This window comes from Cryptomeria japonica, chromosome 10 (genome assembly GCF_030272615.1).
Source record: "Cryptomeria japonica chromosome 10, Sugi_1.0, whole genome shotgun sequence".
Taxonomy (NCBI): Eukaryota; Viridiplantae; Streptophyta; class Pinopsida; order Cupressales; family Cupressaceae; genus Cryptomeria; species Cryptomeria japonica.
Window position 1 is genome coordinate 454445909 of NC_081414.1, and position 17334 is coordinate 454463242.

The following is a 17334-nucleotide window of genomic DNA, read 5'->3' on the forward strand; positions in this document are numbered from 1 at the left end:
CCTTATATGGGATTGCTGCTGATGCCCTTCACCATGTGTTGAGAACCTCATTGGCTAGACCCCTTGTTCAAGGTATTGCCGTTCCTAATTGGAACTCTCAGCTTCTCAATGCTCTCTTTGCTGATGATACTGCCTTTTTCCTTCAGATGAATAAGGAAAGCTTTGAGAATGTGCTTCATAGATTGGATATTTTCTGTAATGCCTTTGGTGCTAAGATCTCTAGTGCTAAATCCTCAATTCTCAGTTGGAACCAGTCCCCTCTTGACTGGTTGACTAATCAGGAGTGGCAGTGGCTGGGCCATAATCAGGTGGTTTGTTACCTGGGTATCCTTTTGCTCTTTCTCTCAACTTAAAAGTGATGTGGGAGTGGCTTTTCCTCAAGATTGAGCATTAGCATCATAAATGGAAGACCCACCTCCTTTCCCTTGTTAGTAGAATTCAAGTGGTGCAAAAGGTCTTGGCATCTCATGCTATCTACTTTTCCTCTACTTGGCTATTTTCAAACTGTCAGTTTGACAAGTTGCAAAGGATCCTAAGAGATTTCCTGTGGTCTGATGGTTTGGGTAATAAGAAAAAACATGTTGTTAACTAGAAGTGGTGTTGCCTTCCTAAAAACTTGGGTGGTTTAGGTCTTAAAGATCTGAAATTGCAAGGCATTGCCTTGGCCACTAAATGGATAGTCAAAGCTTGTGTTGGGAATGAACCCTGGAAAAGTCTGATAAGGAACAATTTACAATTATCTCAACCAAAAAATGGTAAATGTTGGGGTAATCTTCGTTTGCATGGCATTTTGTTTGGGAACGTTGGTGTCAAGGTCTTTGGGTTGGCAGTGTATAGCAACATTTGGAAGGCTTGGAGTAATGTTGAGCATCTTCTTCTTAATACTGAAGCTTTCTCCTCCGCTCTTCATTAATGGTTAAATACAGATCTATATGGTGGACTCTTATGTGGCAAGACAAACCCCTGGCTCTCAATCAGGGATGCTCTGCTAAGGGGTGGAGTGCCAAGGGCATTAATGTGTATCAAGACATCCTTGATGATAATGGTTTGATCAGCTGGTAACAACTTTCTGTTGAGTATATCCTCTCTGGAATTCAGAAAAGAACTTACTCTATTTTAATTAAGGCCATTAGGAAGATGGGTTCTAACAATGCTACTATTTGTGATGAGGACTGCTTGAAATTTGTCTATTGGTGTGATGGTTCTCAGTTTCAAAATACTTCTGTCAAGAAACTTTGCAATATCCTTAATAGCATGAAGGATGAAATTGACTGGATTAATAAGTCTTGGAACCTGATTTGGAGTGAAAGTACTTGGTCTAATAGGTTAGTTCACATTTGGTCCAAGTCTGTTGAAACCAAGAAAGCCTGTTTTAGATGGTTGCTATTACTTAAGAAACTTGCTGTTGGTAATGTTCTTGAGGTTAATGGTGGCCCGGTCAGATCTTGTGAGTTTTGTTAAGTTTATGAGTCCTTTGAACGTTTATTTTTTTGATTGTATTTTGCCTATTCTTTGTGGTCCTTGTTTTTGGGTAATCTTTTTGGATGGGATTGCAAAGATGGCTTTAATTGGTTTGAGATCTTGGCAGGTTATATTAGTGCTTTTCCAATTAAGTTGAATGATTTTTTGGCTTGTGCTGACTAATGAGATTTTATGGTTTATCTGGAAGAAGAGAAATGAAGAAATCTTTCAAGGCAACAGGAGGTGCCTTATTGAGTTCACTAGTGAACTCATTTTTATTAATATAATGTTGCAGGTCTTGGCGGCACTGGAGATTCCAAAAGAAAGATTCTTGATTTTCCTAAATGAAGGTCTAACGCTCCTGTATAGAACAAAAATCAAGTCTGCCCACTTCTTACCAAATGGAAGGAATAATCTAAATGAAGAACTTGCACTACTCAAGGTATACATGGACAAGGACAACATTTAGAAGCTCCCTGAAGAAACTTCCAGACCAAAGAGAGGACAGAAGGAGTACGATCAGCCTAGTGTCAAAGATCCAGATCCTGAAATTGAAATCGAACCTCCAAATTGGATCTTATAATTGTGACTATGCAGACTACAGTACCCATGCTAAGGCCCTTTGGGTATAACTTATCTCTTACCAGTTTGATAGGATGTGGTTACTTAGCCTTCAGTTTTTTCCAATCTATGGAGACTCAGCTCTTAGTTATATATGTCCCTTTTTGGGCAGGATCTATGTTGGTCATGTTATTCTCTGTTTTGTGTGATGATACAATGGCGATGATGTAACAGTTTTGTTTCGGTTGGGGGGCTGGTAAACTGAATGTTCTTGGGTTAGCAGTCTGAACTTTCGGGGCAGTGCTCCTTATAATATATCTATTTTGTACTCTATTTTTAATATAAAAAAAAATTCTAAATAATGAAAATTGTGATTCAATAAATTGTTTGAGTATGAAAGGGAAAGGAGATAATTTAATTAGTGTAAGACAAATAGTCATTGGAGTTGGGAAGCATGTCCAAAAGGAGATGGAATTTTCATAATTGACATCTCAAATCTTTTATAAATCATTTTATGTAGATTAACTAAAGGAAATCCATTCGTTATGTCAGTTTTAACACAATCTTGAAGGTATCTCTTTTCTACACTAGAGTTTTGTGTTGTGTTAAATCCCGTAATCCTGGGCCTTGTTTAATTTGAACTCAAGTGTAGTTGATAAAATAAATAATGGTCAGATAAGTCTCATGGAAGTTTAGTACAATCCTACTCAAGTTTATTAATATTAATTGTTATACAAATTTTGACAATACCCCACCCTATCGGGAAGATATCGAGTATCCTTAAAACCCTTATATTCTATTTTAGATTAATATATATATTATAATTGATATATTTATTATTAAGGGATTTACTCTTGGAGTTGGTATGGCAAGGGTTTTGGGGTTGACATGTATAAGTATTTTTTGAATCAAAGTTTTATGCACAGTGACAGTGATTGCAACCCATTTAGAATTTTTTGTGCTGAATGTTAACGCATGAAATGACAATCAAAACTGATTTTAAATTAGATGTGGATATGAACAATGCTCTTGACTAATAGAATAGAAATAATAAAGAATATATATAAAAAATGTATAATATACATGATAGAGAAATATATTTATTATACTAATATACACAAGAGTATCAAAACCAAATACCAAAGTTCCCAGACTTGGACTCGGCTCGTACTCGGCAAGGCCAACTCGACTCGTGACTCGGCTACAACTCGGCAATGACTCGGCAAAATCTTGAAATTATATACTTTTACAATTATATAAATATGAAATTATATATCATATTCCATGACTCGGGCCGAGTCATAAAAACTCGGCGAGGTCTGCTCGGCTCGGCGACTCGGATAACTCACACGACTCGCGGTGAGTTTGGGAAATACACATCATATATCACTGATTTATTAAATAAATAAACCCCTTATGTATCAACAAGTGTGTAAGGTTTTCTTAGAAAATTGCTATCTGCAATGGCTTCCCAAGTAATGGATTGGATAAAAAAATAGTTTTTGTTGGCATATTTTAAGAAGAATTTAGAATTGAACCTTTTGTAACTGCAAACTTTTGTTCGTACCAGTACTTGCAAATTAATTCTTATATTACTGGTTTTGGAATGAAAGAACCATATCTCTCAGAAACATTGTTGGCTAAAAATATTATCTCTAATAGTAATTGTAATTTCACTGTATCAGTGCGTTGACCTCATATGGGGCCTTTATAAGGCCCATGCCATATGCCAACGAGATTGGTTTGCGTATGCTGATAGGAGGAGCTGTGCGAGAAGCTGCTACAAGGAACATGAATGCAAGGCCTGTATTTTCATTGTTTTCCTATCATGGACCAGTATTCAGAGTAATGCTTCAAGTGGCTCATGGAAAGCCTCTGAAAAATAGGTACCATACTAAACTTCATTTTCTTGTGTTCCGTTGGCTTCATTTTCTCTCTAATTTATCTTGTTACACATTTTTTACTTTGAGGTGATGGAAGGACTGTGTTTTCTCGTAGCGATTTGGAAGTCTACTTGGTAAAAGATAATGTTCAGGTTCTATTTATTGTTGCAGACATTATGGATTCATCAGCTATTGCAGGATTTGTGGAGATTCACATGCATTTTCTTGGGAAAATATGGGTCAAATTTTTTGCCCTTGCTCTGAAAGAAAGGTGGATTCTTTTGCTCATCCAATGCTACTAGAAGACTGTTGTACAAGAATGCTATGTTTGGAACAATATAGCCAATAATAGATGTTCATGCTGGATTAGAAATATATTTAATAAAGTATATATTTTTCTTGATTGGTATATCAAAAAAAGGTAACCTCCAGCTCTGTAACATTAAAGAATTGAATCAAATCACCGAAGGTCCAAATCAGCCAAGCCATAGGAGTCAACCATCCTAAATGCTTCTTAAAGAGAAGTCGAAAAAGATGATAAGTGATGAAAATTTAACATAGTCAATATGGATTTTCTTTATCTTAAAAGAGTCTAATACGCCAGTCTGATACACCAAACCGGCTACTGTCAGACACATTTGACATATTAGACATCATCTAATCAGTGTTTTCCCAGAATCACATAGGGGAGTATCATTGTAAACCATCTATAATGAACTGTAAAAATAAAACCTAGGTGGAAGATAAGCCTACTAATCGCCAGTGACAAGAAACAGTCCAGCACAATAGCTAATGGCCTTGTTCAGGTGCAGGCTATCGTAAGGATATATTGACACCGCTTTCATCAGGATGAGGGAAGAGTATGAATACTATGAAATTCTACCTTGTACCTGGAGAACAGTTTCCTTCCTGCTGCCAGATTTCCTCATGTATTGCCAGGGTATTGTTAGAGTTTAACAGCATCAATTATAATTTATACTCCAATTTGTTGGAAATAAGTCACGGCTGGACCAACGATGGACTGGCCACAAAGAGGTCAGTAGTTCAGTGATAGAGCACTCAGCAGCAAACTGAAGGTTCTAGGTTCAAGTCCTAGCTGGTCCATGAGGTATCAGAGTCAGGATAGACTAGGACCCCCAAGCACCTGCATTGTGGCTTACAGAAGTGCTGGAAATAAGCCACACTTGAACCAGCGATGGACTGGTCACAAATGGACCAGAAGATCAGCAGTAGAGTACTCCAACAGAAAATAGAAGGTCCTAGATTTGAGTCCTGGCTGATCTATGAGCAGCAGCTCAACACAATTACTGGGGCCACCTTTATCATATTCAATCGAGGTTTTGAGTGTTCTGCATCCTCCATTAATTAGCACTACATCAATAGAAGCAGATTCACTCAGGCTTTCATGACGCCAAAGCACAGAAGAGGTTGGTGCTCATCTCTTTTAGTAATTTTTGCTCTTTAACACGCGAAGTCATTGCCCTCATCTAGATTATGAGGACCTTTCCAGTCATCACCCTGTTGGACACATGTAGTGGCTCCCTTCTCTCCAAGATGCTTTGATTTGACATGATTAATCAGGTCTAAATAAACTTTATCAATGTCACCAATAGAGAATAAAAGACAACCTTTTTGGATGCACCTGCAATGGATTGTTGGACTTTATCAGCCTCAAAGTTCCCAGTCTTTTGAGAGCTTCTTCCTTAGATCCTTAGAGTGTCTTCTTGGCAATCATAGGAATACGTGAAGAGTTGTTAAGAAGATTAGGGATTTCAGAAGCTCAGCAACTCAACCGATAGGTTTGCCACTTTGTCAGAAACCATATTTCCACCCTTTCTGATGTGTTGTATAGACCTGATTGTTTGCATTTCTGAAAGTTTTCCTGGCCCAACTTTTAGTAATTACTATAATCAATATAACAGATCTGCTCTCTATTGCCAAGTATAGCCAGCTCTGCTATTTTTCAATCTGAAATCCTCTGAATACCTTTCTTCCCTCTTCCTGGTTATTAGACTTGTTACCTCAGTATCTCCAAAATGCTGCAACTTATTGGCCTCATAGTTTTCTGAATATGTCACTAGCACCAGCCTTGTTAGTAGCCTCATCTAAATATGATTTTATCCAAGGAGAACGACATGGTGGGGTCCTCTCACAAACTTGTTGACACTTACCTTTTCTACCAATTTCATTAAGCTTGTCAAGTGAGAAAGATGGGATGACCCTTTGGAAAAAGTGCATTTTTCCTATGGCGAGTATACTTTCATTAGCTCTGGTTTATAATTTTTTACAATGACCTGGGTATGTTCTAATATCTTGAAAGATTCTCCCATAGTTCTCCAACCAAATGGCATATCAGTGAGGCCTTAATCAACCATATATTTAGATTATTGGTTTTGAGAACTGGTCTCTGAAACAGCTAACATTGATAGGACACATCTATTATTTGAGTTTCGCAGAGTCATATCCAAATCTAACCAGAGTACTCACAAGGAAGCACTAAATGGTCACGAATTTCTTCAGCATTCTCACATAGCGAACAACTAAAGGGACCTTGGAATCCCTTAGAAAAAGGATCTTACTTGGTTGCCTATCCAGCAGAAAGTGCCACCATTTTGGAGTTCAACATTCTATTGTATGTTCTGAAATGGAAATGCCTTGAATTCTAGAAGCCTTTGTCCTTCTGTAATATTATAGCCTTTGCTAATGGAGTGACTACCATCCTTTGCATTATTCCAGTTGAGTTCATCTGGTTGGGAATGCGCATGGAAAAATATGCTATCTGGTGTGGCTCTTCTTGGAGAAATATAACTAGATTTTAATGTTCTGTAAAACTGCTGTTTTTGAACTGGTTTTCTGAGTCTGTCACCTGTGTTATTTCCCTAACAATTTTTTAATTGTCTTCTCAATGAAGGATAAGTCACACTCGTTGGTTGTTTCGGGGCCCTTGTGGATCGGACCTCTTCACAGTGGCATCGAGATTCATGAAATGTTAGAATTAGCAGAGGAATGGGGCTGGACAATGAAAGAAAAATGTTCCTCCACTGGTAAAAATGCAGACTTGAAAAAACTACTTACAATTATGTTAGAAGAAAGCACTCCAGGGTTACCATTCGGGTACATTAAACTAGATGAGGTATGTCATCTTTGAGTACTGGGGTGATTAATAATTCTTTTCTCATGCAGATAAATCTTTAATTCAAACCTTATTCCAAAATTTTAGTGTTAACAGACATGAATATCTTGCAGATAGCACGTCGAGGAAAAATAAATAGTCCTCGTAGGGATGTATTGATTGATAATTTAAAGAAGGTATGTGATCTTTTGAAATCTTTGTGCTGATATCCTAGGAAGTCCACAAACTGTATGTTAAGATGAGCAAAATTGAAGTGAATTTTTTTCTATGCTATTAGACAATAATTGTGATATCATGCATATCACAGTTATATCATAACGATATGAAATGGAGAATGAGAAATATATAGTTTTATTAATAACAAAGAAAATGGCATTGCTTACATAAGTACCGATGGTGGCTTTTCCCCCAGATGAGAATATTATTTCATCTGTAACCTGATAATCAAGATGGTAGGTGCAGCTGCAGCTCATATTGGAGAAATAACTATTTAAAGTAGAAGAATTGAGAAGATGCTATATAGTGACGACTTGTTTTCCTAGGGAGTGTGGGAAAGGCTTAATTTATGGACTGACAGGATATTCAGCATACTGGCTGATGTGCTCAATGTCATGTTCAATTTATTTGTTACAAACCTAAGCAGGCCTAGACTAATAAGTTAAGTCACTAATTAGGTGTTTAAATTGCTTCTGGAAAAGTCTAAAGAATGGAAACAAGACCATCTCATTGTATGGCATTATAAAATCCAATAAAAACCTTATTATAGGGTGAAAGCATTCTATTTTCACATCTATGGCTTGTTAGACATTCTTATAGCTGCATTAACTTGTTCACTAGGCTGAATATTGTTGCATTAACAACGATTGATTTCAATCAAGAATTATCTAGTGTAACAAGACTTGCCCAAACTCACCAAAACTTGGCGAGTTCGAGGATCGACAAATTTGGGGGACCCAGACACAGACTCAAACTCGGCCAAGTCTTTCCTAGACTCGCCAAGTCTATGGACTCATTAGACTTGCTAAGTCTAGGCAAGTCTGGGCCTAAGACAAAAACATTTTATTTTGTTTTTTTTAAGCTCATAAAATTTCAATCTTTTTTGGTTCATGAAATGCCCATCTAGGATTTAAAAAGAAGTATGAAAATGGTGTGTGCAATAAAGGTTTGTGTGGTTTTGAAGGTCTTCATTTGGGGTATTGTCCCTCAACCCCACAAGGGGTGTTGCCCCCAGATCCCCACAAAGGGCACTACCCCTTGATCTTACTGATGGTGTTGCTTCCAGTCCCTATGAGGGGTGCTACCCTCAACCTTATTTTGGTGTTGCCCCCAAACCCCCATCAAACTATAAGTCTAAGCAACTAATAGGCCAATTATGAATCATGATCATAAAAATCTACATAATACATATCCCTTGTTGCAAATCTCTGCATATTCACAATTGTCGTGACCTAATCACACATCAACCCATTACAAATGGGGACCCTCTACATTTTAGGTCCAATGGGTCTTTTGGTTTTGGTCCTTTGGGTCTTTTCGCAGCAATCCCTTCGGTCTCCCCAGGTCTGCAAATATTTTGACAAATTTTGATCAAGTCTGCAAGTGTTTTGAGCGAATTTGACTAAGTTTGGAGATTGTTTTGTCTATTTTAGGGCTTTTGCCTTTCAGACTTAGATTTGAGGTCATTTTCTTAGGGTTTTGGAAAATTTGAACGAAGCAATGAAGTCGAGACCCTTCAAGGAAGCTACCAGTGAAATTTGAGCGAATTTCTAGCTCTTACTATTTTTAGTAAGTTTAACTGCGTCCCGGATTGGCCTAATTTTGCGTTTAAACAAACTTACTATTTTTAGTAAGTTTTGCCCTGTCTCGGTTTGCCCTAATTTGATGTTTGGAAGTACTTACTATTTTTAGTAAGTCTATTTTTGGCAGGTCTATCTCAGATAGTTGGCAGGACACTAATGGTAGAGCATTCCTAAAAATCCAAGTTCCAAATCCGAAAACTTCTTTCTTAAATTGAATAAAGCAGGAAAAATCTATCCAAAGGCAAGAAAGTGTTCCTTTGGTAAGAAATCTTTCTCAAATAAAAAAATGGCATCCAAGTCTAGATGACGAACTCAAAGCATAAGGCAAAGAGGAATTTTCTCCTTCACCAAAATTTCCTTCATCTTGGTCAAAATGCGCTCCAAATGGGGATGGGCGCCAAATGCATGCTGAAGAGGGATTTCCAAAACTCCTCAAATCCTTCACATCTACCAAAATGCGCTCTAGAAGAGGTTTGGGTGCTAAAATGAGGTCAAGATGAGAAGTGGGTGCCAAAATAGGGGTGAGGAGGAATTTCCCTCCACGCCAAGAATTCCTTCACCTTATGGAAAATGCGCTCAAGACAAAGGTAGGGTGCCAAAGTGAAGCAAGGGAGGATTTTTCAAACACAACCAAAATTCCTTCATTCCTCTTGAAATGCGCTCCAACCAAGTAGGTGGGCGCAAAACACATGATAAGGAGGAAAATTCCAAAATTTCCAAAGTTCCTTACACATTGAAGAAATGCACTCCAAGCTAGACCTGGGCGCCAAAATGAAGGCAAGGAGGAATTATTCGATTTCTCGAAATTGCTCTAGTGCTCAAATGCACCCAAGGGTAAAACAGAACATGGAATTCAAAGCAAGGGGAAAAAATTTAGAAGAGTTCAAAATTCAAAATTCCTTCCTCAAGGTGGAAATGCGCTCAAGATTGAAAAAAATTTCCAAGATGTGAAAATTTGGCTAAGTGACTCTCAAAACTCCAAACAAGGTAAAATTCTTCAGACATGGAAAAATGGTTAGGTGATGGAAAAATGGTTAGGTGATGGAAAAATCCACCTTCATGACGAGATGTGCACGAGAACACAAAAAATAATTCCTTCAGGTTAAAAATCTCTCTAGGAAGATTTTCTCTCTCCTAGAATTCTAGACGTACAAGATTCCTTCAGAGGTGGACAAATTTGTTAAAATTCTTTCAAGGAAGGAAAATCTTTCAAAATATCTTTGTGTGACCAAACTGGAAAGATTTTTCGTAATAAATGAGTTGGCAACATGCAAAGAGAATATTCCTCATCTATGACACACAACTCGGAAAATAATAGAAGTTTCCATTTTTGAATTCAAGATGACGACGGGCTCCACTTGTATGGCGATTTGTCAAAGGAAACATGACGCATTTTATTGCAACCGCCAATTTTAACCCCTCGCCAACTTAACAGCTTAGTGGGAGACTTATATTTAAACGGTGAATTGGAATTCATTTCTCACAACGGTTATTGGAGAAATTCAAAGCTAGAGAGAAGTGGAGAAAAGTCAGAAGTGAAGTTTTATCATTTTCCAAAAGTTCTCGTTCGTGGAGGTTTTATTTTATTCCAAGTTTGGAATTACAGCATGGATTTCCTTCCTTGAATGGGTTTATTGAATTTCTTTATTAAGAATCTAATGTTTATTATTTTATTTTGCTGGAATGGTAGAATCCAACAATACTGCAAATACCGCCTGGCAGGCATAGATTGAAAATGAGCAAAGAGGATTTCTTCCAGAATCAAAGATTATTTCGACGTGGAAATAAGTCAACTGAGGTTACTTACCTTAGAAATCAAAATAGCTAGATGTAGAGTATGCAAAGGAATTATCAGGCACATCAAGTGCCAACAAAGGATATCAAAATAATCCTCCCAATCCTCAAGAAACTATCAAGGGCACAATTCAGGACATCAAGAAAATAAAAATGGTTTTCGAAGTAACAATCAAGGATTCCATAAGAGATCATGGAATATAACACCAAACAATGGAGGTGTAACTTCACCACTAGATAATCCACCACCCTTTGAGAACTGGCCGACAGACAATTTTCCTTGCAAAAGCCGCCTTGTTAGGATGGTGTAGACTTCATAACACATATCAACACTCTGAATTACAATGCTGTGAATTCCATGTAGCTGCTGACATATTTAGAAGAGAAATGAAGAATTTTGAAGCTCCTGAAAATCCTTAGACATCAGGATACGATCAAGCATTAATCCGAGAGCTTACCAAAGGAATTACTGGAATCATGACCCATTGACTACATCAATTTCTCCAAATAATTTTTCAACTCCCCCAAATACAAATGCAAGCAATGTTCCAAGTCTTCCAAGGGATTCACCGGAGTATAGACAATAGACTGTCCTGCAGAGTGAAAGAGGACAACCATTTGTTTGGCAAGTGGGGCGAAGACAACAGGAGAATCCTCCTAGGGAGGAATTCAAAAGGTTAAGCTCCTATGTGTTAGAAGAGTTTAAAAAGATAAAAGTGAGCTTATCTCTGTTCGAATTGATGAGAATTTTGGAGATCTAGGATACCCTATTAGGAATCTTGAATGATGCTAATATGATGAGGAGTATTCCTCAAAGCTCGTTGAATATTCAGAGGAATGCGCCTAATAATTCCCAGCCCAATCAGGCGCAGAATACAAATGTGGTCCAAGAGTTCGCCTGATGCTTCAAAAGAACAGAATGCTGCAACAAAGGAATATGCGCCACAGAGTGATCCTGCAACAAAAAAAGAAAGAAACAGTCAAGAGCGCCGGTGTGCCTGTGAATCAAGCTTTTACCAGTATCATTCAAGAACAACTTGGAAACAATGAAGCTCAGCAAGAGACAAGAAGTCAAGAGGTCAATAACACAAGCGACCAAAGAAGAAGGCCCACAGTCTTATATCAAGGAAGGGATGAACCTCCGCCTTTCTTGGTATCTATTAGAATCTTTGGCGAACTCCTACACAACTGCTTGATAGATTCTAGTGCTTCAAGCAATGTGATGCCTTTGGCCGTGTGTAGAAGGTTGGGATGGATGCCTATTTAGACCAACAATAAGGTCACCCAACTAGACAAGACAAAAGTATTAGTTGTAGGAGAACTGAACAACATTCACATGCAACTAGCAACTGACCTGAGGATTCAGAGTTGCATTGATATTTTAATCATTGACATACTAGACGGGTACAAGATGCTCCTGAGTAGAGACTAGTCAAGGAAATTGAATGGATATATATTTATTGACTTCTCTCACATGTGGTTGCCTTGGAAAGGAGTCCCGAATCAAATAAGATTGAAAGCACACGTAGACTCCGACTGATGATCACTAAATATGGCGAAGGAAATGTAATTATGTTCCTAGAGATAGATTTGGGTTCATACAAGCCCAAGGTAGAAGAAATCCTGATGTTGCATGGTACAACTAAAGGAGAACAAATGGAAGAAACACTTGACTTTATAGAAATACTTATAGAAGACGATCAAGATGCACAACCAGGTGGAAGTGAAGACATGTTTGAAAGTTTCAAGGATTTTGTCGTGGAAAGTGGTAAACAAGAAATTGAATTGGGTAAAGGCACATGTGTCCAAGACCTATTATTACCCAATTGGTGTAGAATTCGCAACGCTTTCCATTCAGAATTCTTGTGTGGAATGTGGAAGATTGCCATAGAGCAAGTGTCCAAAATGGTTCCACAAGCCCTAGCAATGGAGAATATCGCAAAAACTAGTAGTGCTGGAAATCCTTCCAAGAAGATAATGCTAGAAGTTGAACATGGAAGAATTGAAGGTTTCCAAGAAGAATGGTAGAAAGAAGCTGCAGAGTTACAAACTTAGACCTTTGATACTCAAACAACTGATCAAATATGGACACTGCGATTTAATGGATCAAAATCGAAGAAAGGAAATGGAGCTGGGCTCGAATTGATCAATTCAACTGGAGAAACCTACTTGGTTGCGCACAGGCTGCAATTTCCATGCACCAACCATGTCGCTGAATAAGAATTGCTTGTTCATGGACTGCTGCTTGCTATCCAGATTGGTGCAAAAATCTTGCATGTGTTCGGGGATTCTGAAATTGTTATTAGGCAAGTAAGGAAGTTGTATGCTTGCCATGATAGAAGACTAAGCTGCTACCGCAACAAAGTGCGGGACCTCATTGAAAGCTTTGATGCACTCAACATTAAGCCAGTGTACCGATCCAGGAATCAGACAGTGAATGCATTGGCACATGCAGCTAGTTCGTTGGAACCACTTGCCATGGAAGGCTTGAAAAAATTCACTACGGAATTGACTTCAATTCCCTTTGTACTTGATAATATTACTAATTTCCAAGTATTTGAGGACAACAAGCATATTCTGGACTTTCTCACAAATTTAGATGTGTTTGCCACTTAGATCATAGATGAGTAATTAGAAGCTGAGTTTGATGTTGAAGGGATCAAGAGCTTGAAAATGAATACCATTCCTCGAGGAATGATTGAGCTAGAAAGAATCTTTGATCCCGACAAACCGAGTAGAAATCAAACAACTGAAGGGAGTAGGTGTGAAGCCGTGAACTTGGGAACAAATGAGCAAGTTAAGTATTTTCATTGGAAAGGTTTGTACACCAGAGGAGAAGGAAGGTATCCTAAAGAACATGAGAGAATTCTCAGATGTTATTGCATGGGGATACGAAGACTTAAAAACTTATGACACCTCTCTCTTCACACACACAATCCCACTCTAGCTAGGAAGTAAGCCTTTCCGACAAAGGTAGAGACCAGTTAATCCGTTGTTGGAACCATTGATATATCAAGAAGTTAAGAAGTTACTCTTAGCAAGGATTATCTTTCTAGTCAGGCACTTGGCATGGGTTGCCAATCTAGTTTCGGTAAGAAAGAAAAATGGAGAGATAAGATTATATGTAGAATTCCAGAACCTAAATAGAGCTTTAGAGAAAGATAACTACCCGTTACCATCACTGGATGAAGTGCTGCAAATTATTAATGGTTCACAAATGATGTCATTTCTAGATGGCTACTCAGGGTACAATCAAGTAATGGTGGAAGAAGAAGACAGATTGAAGACCTCTTTCACCACCAAGTGGGGCACATTTGCCTATAGAAGAATGCCGTTTGGCTTGATCAATGCAGGAGCCACCTTCCAGAGGGCAATAAATATTGCTTTCTGTGACTTAGTTGGAAAATGCATAAGTATATATATGGATGATCTTACTGTGTTTTCCAAGAGAAGGGAAGATCATATTGATGATTTGAGAAAGATTATTTAGAGATGTAGAAGGTATGAGATATCTTTCAATCCCAAGAAATGCGTGTTTGGTGTCACTAAAGGAAAGCTCTTAGGACACGTGATTTTAGAAAATGGCATTTCAATTGATCCTGACCACATTGAGGCTATTTCAAGGATTGGCTTGCCTGCAAGTCAAAAAGAGTTGAGTCGTTCTTTGGCAAGATTAACTTTGTGAGGAAGTTTATTACTGGATTTTTTGAGATTGTAAAGCCATTGAATGACATGTTGAAGAAGGGAGCAAAGATAGATTGGACACCTACAACAAGGAAAGCATTTTAAGAGATCAAGAAAGCCATTGTGGATGCCCCTATTCTTGTTAGCCTTGATTATTCCAGACCCTTCTTGTATTCCTTTGCTTCAAAACATACATGTGCAACAATTCTCACTCAGAGAACAGATGAAAAGGATGAGCATCCAATTGCATTTATGAGCACACCATTGAAGGATGTAGAGTTGAGGTATTTGAATGTTGAAAAGCAAGCTTATGCTTTGGTAAAAGCTATTAAGAAATTTAGACATTATCTTCTGAGAAGCAAGGTGCATGCTATAGTTCTCGATGCCATAGTGACAACCTTGTTGATGCAGAATGAATTGGGAGAAAGAAGAGGCAAGTGGGTCACTGCCATTCAAGAGTATGACATTGAGATATAGCCGATGATGCTAGTCCGTGGACGGGCCTTAGCTCAGACTATTGCTACAGCAGGACCCAAATTGGTACAACAAACTTATGTTCTAGATGAAGTATCTCTAGGAGAGTGGTATGATGACATTTTGGGAAGCAACTTTTTTTTGGCTTGCTTTTTGATTTTTTCGCTTTTCGCTTTTCGCTTTTTGCTTTTTTCTGCTTTTTTAAAAAGTAGAACCTGGGTTTTGTTCCTCAGGTCATTTGGTAAGTGCCCATGTCTTCAGATTCGAAATTTTTTGCCTCTAAGTACAAAAAGCAGGGTTATTTTTTTTTGCTTTTTTGTGGAATTAGGGTTTTGATCCTCAGGCCATATCATTACTGCCTATGTCTTCAGAATCAAAAAATTATGTCTCCAAGTGTAAAAAGCAAGGAAAAAGCTTCAGGCTAGGGTTTTGTTCCAGATGATCTAGATGGCAACATGGCTGATCAAACTTGAAGATGACAATGGGAGCGAGGTTGGGAGATGGCATATGTCCAGGCAAACTTCCAAGACCACCATGACAAAGAACTTCCAAGTCCGCCATGACATGCAAACTTCCAAGATCGCCATGACATGCAAACTTCCAAGTCCGCCATGACATGCAAACTTCCAAGTCCGTCATGACAAAACTTCCAAGTCCGCCATGACATGCAAACTTTTAAGTCCGCCACGACAAAGAACTTCCAAGTCTGCCATGACATGCAAACTTCCAAGTCCGCCATGCCTAAGTTATGATGAAGTCCGCCTTCCAAGAGAAAAATGGCAAGACCTTTGCCAAGTTCGCCATGGCATGGAAGCAATCAAGTCCGCAAGGAAATCATGAGAACACAATGGCAAAGCAAATGCCTAAGGCAGGGTAAAGTCCGCCCTTTGCATGGCCAAACAAGTCAAAGTCCGCCATATGAAGACAATGTCCAAGAGCACTTGAAGTCTGCCCTCCTTTGGCACAACATCAATGAAGTCTACCTTGGCTTGATAGGCCTAAAGTCTGCCTAGCAAGATAGAAACAATGTCCGAACAAGCATGAACTCTGCCCTAGAAGATGTCCAACAAAGCTTGAAGTCCGCCATCTATAAAAGCAAACACAAGACATGGAATAAAGCATGCCAAAGTCTGCCTTGGTCTATGAAGCTCCAAGTCCTCTCAAGATGAAAGGCATGAAGCAAAGATGAACATGGCAAGCACACCTCAGAGTCTGCCATGTTCAAGGGCATTCAAAGTCCGCCTAAGCATGCAAGAGGTTTAGATGGAAAAAGATTTGTAAAGTCCGCCAAGGAACACATGGAGGAATGTCCAAACATGAGAGAAGTCCGCCTTGGCTTGTCAACTCTCAAGTTCACCTTGGAAGGATAGAAAAGCATGGTTTAGATTGTCCAAGATAAATCATAAAACATGATGGCAAGACTTCATCCAAGTCCGCCTAGACATAATTGAAGAAGAAGAACCTTCGAGTCCACCCATGACAGGAGGAGGTTGGCAAAGATAAATTTGAAAAGAAGATTGTCCAAACAAAGACAAAGTCTACCTAGGCAAGGAAAGGTGGAGAGTTTTGACATGATAGAAAATAAAATTTGTTAGGATAAATTGCACAAAGTTTGCCAAGATGGATAGACATAAACATTCCAAGTTGACTAGGCATAAATGGAATATGTGAAGATGCCTAAACAAGACATAAAAATTTGCCTATGGCTCAGGGACAAGACATGAAAACAATCGACTTGCCATGCCGAAGAGAGAAAATGGCTAAAGGGAAAAACAAATTTGACAAAGTAGCACCTGAAATCAAGGGTCAAACAAACGAACAGGTTGGAAAATAAAAGTTTGCCTCATGAAAAATGGCTGTGTGGAATTTTCCACAACCAAAAGAATGAAATTTTGACTAAGTGTTGGAAGAGAAACAAAAAGAAAGAAGAAGAAGAAAGAGGAAAAGTAAAAAGAGGATGAATAAAATTCTTGTCCAAAGGCAGAGTTTGTTCTACTGAAGGCAAATCCACAAGCAAAGTGTGTTTGAGCATAGAAATGGCCAAAATCTTGGCTAGGTGCTGGATGATCCACATGAAGGTTTCAGAAAATAAAATTGACTAGCCAAAATTTGGCTAAGTATGGGAAATATTTCACATAAAAAGTTCCAATTTCCTTCATTGTGGTGAAGGCACAGGGAAATTCTTCTCCAAAACTTAAAGCACTTGAAAGAGTTTCCAAGCATCATGAAAAGTCTTTAGGCTTGGCAAAAATATGAAAAGAAATTCTGGATTTCTTGAAGGATTTCATCTCCTAAAGACAAGCTCCCAATCAAGATCAGATGGCAACAAGAAGACTTCCAAACAAATTTCCATACTCAGCATTTTTTCGGCACTAATTGGAGAATTCAAGGAGGACATTCAACAATCAAGATCAACATGTCCAGGTTCAATGAACCTAACTTATCCATAAGCTTCTAGAAGGCACACTTTACAATGTAACAACCTTCTACTTTATTATTTTTTTATATTTATTTAGTCTGAGCTTATTTTGTGGAGGATTTAACT

At 38.3% G+C, this 17334-nt stretch overlaps 1 protein-coding gene across 2 annotated transcripts in view; it reads left to right on the top strand.

Moving 5' to 3' along the window:
- Positions 1-17334, top strand: part of LOC131067523 (tRNA (guanine(26)-N(2))-dimethyltransferase) — a 79055-nt gene that overhangs the window by 21091 nt on the left and 40630 nt on the right. The window contains exons 2-5 of one of the 2 annotated variants that reach the window (XM_058002556.2): positions 3708-3908; positions 4077-4176; positions 6817-7038; positions 7152-7214. In XM_058002556.2, coding sequence (XP_057858539.2) covers positions 3708-3908; positions 4077-4176; positions 6817-7038; positions 7152-7214 — 586 coding nt within the window. The remainder of the gene's footprint in view (positions 1-3707; positions 3909-4076; positions 4177-6816; positions 7039-7151; positions 7215-17334) is intronic. The other variant, XM_058002557.2, reaches the window with a different exon arrangement.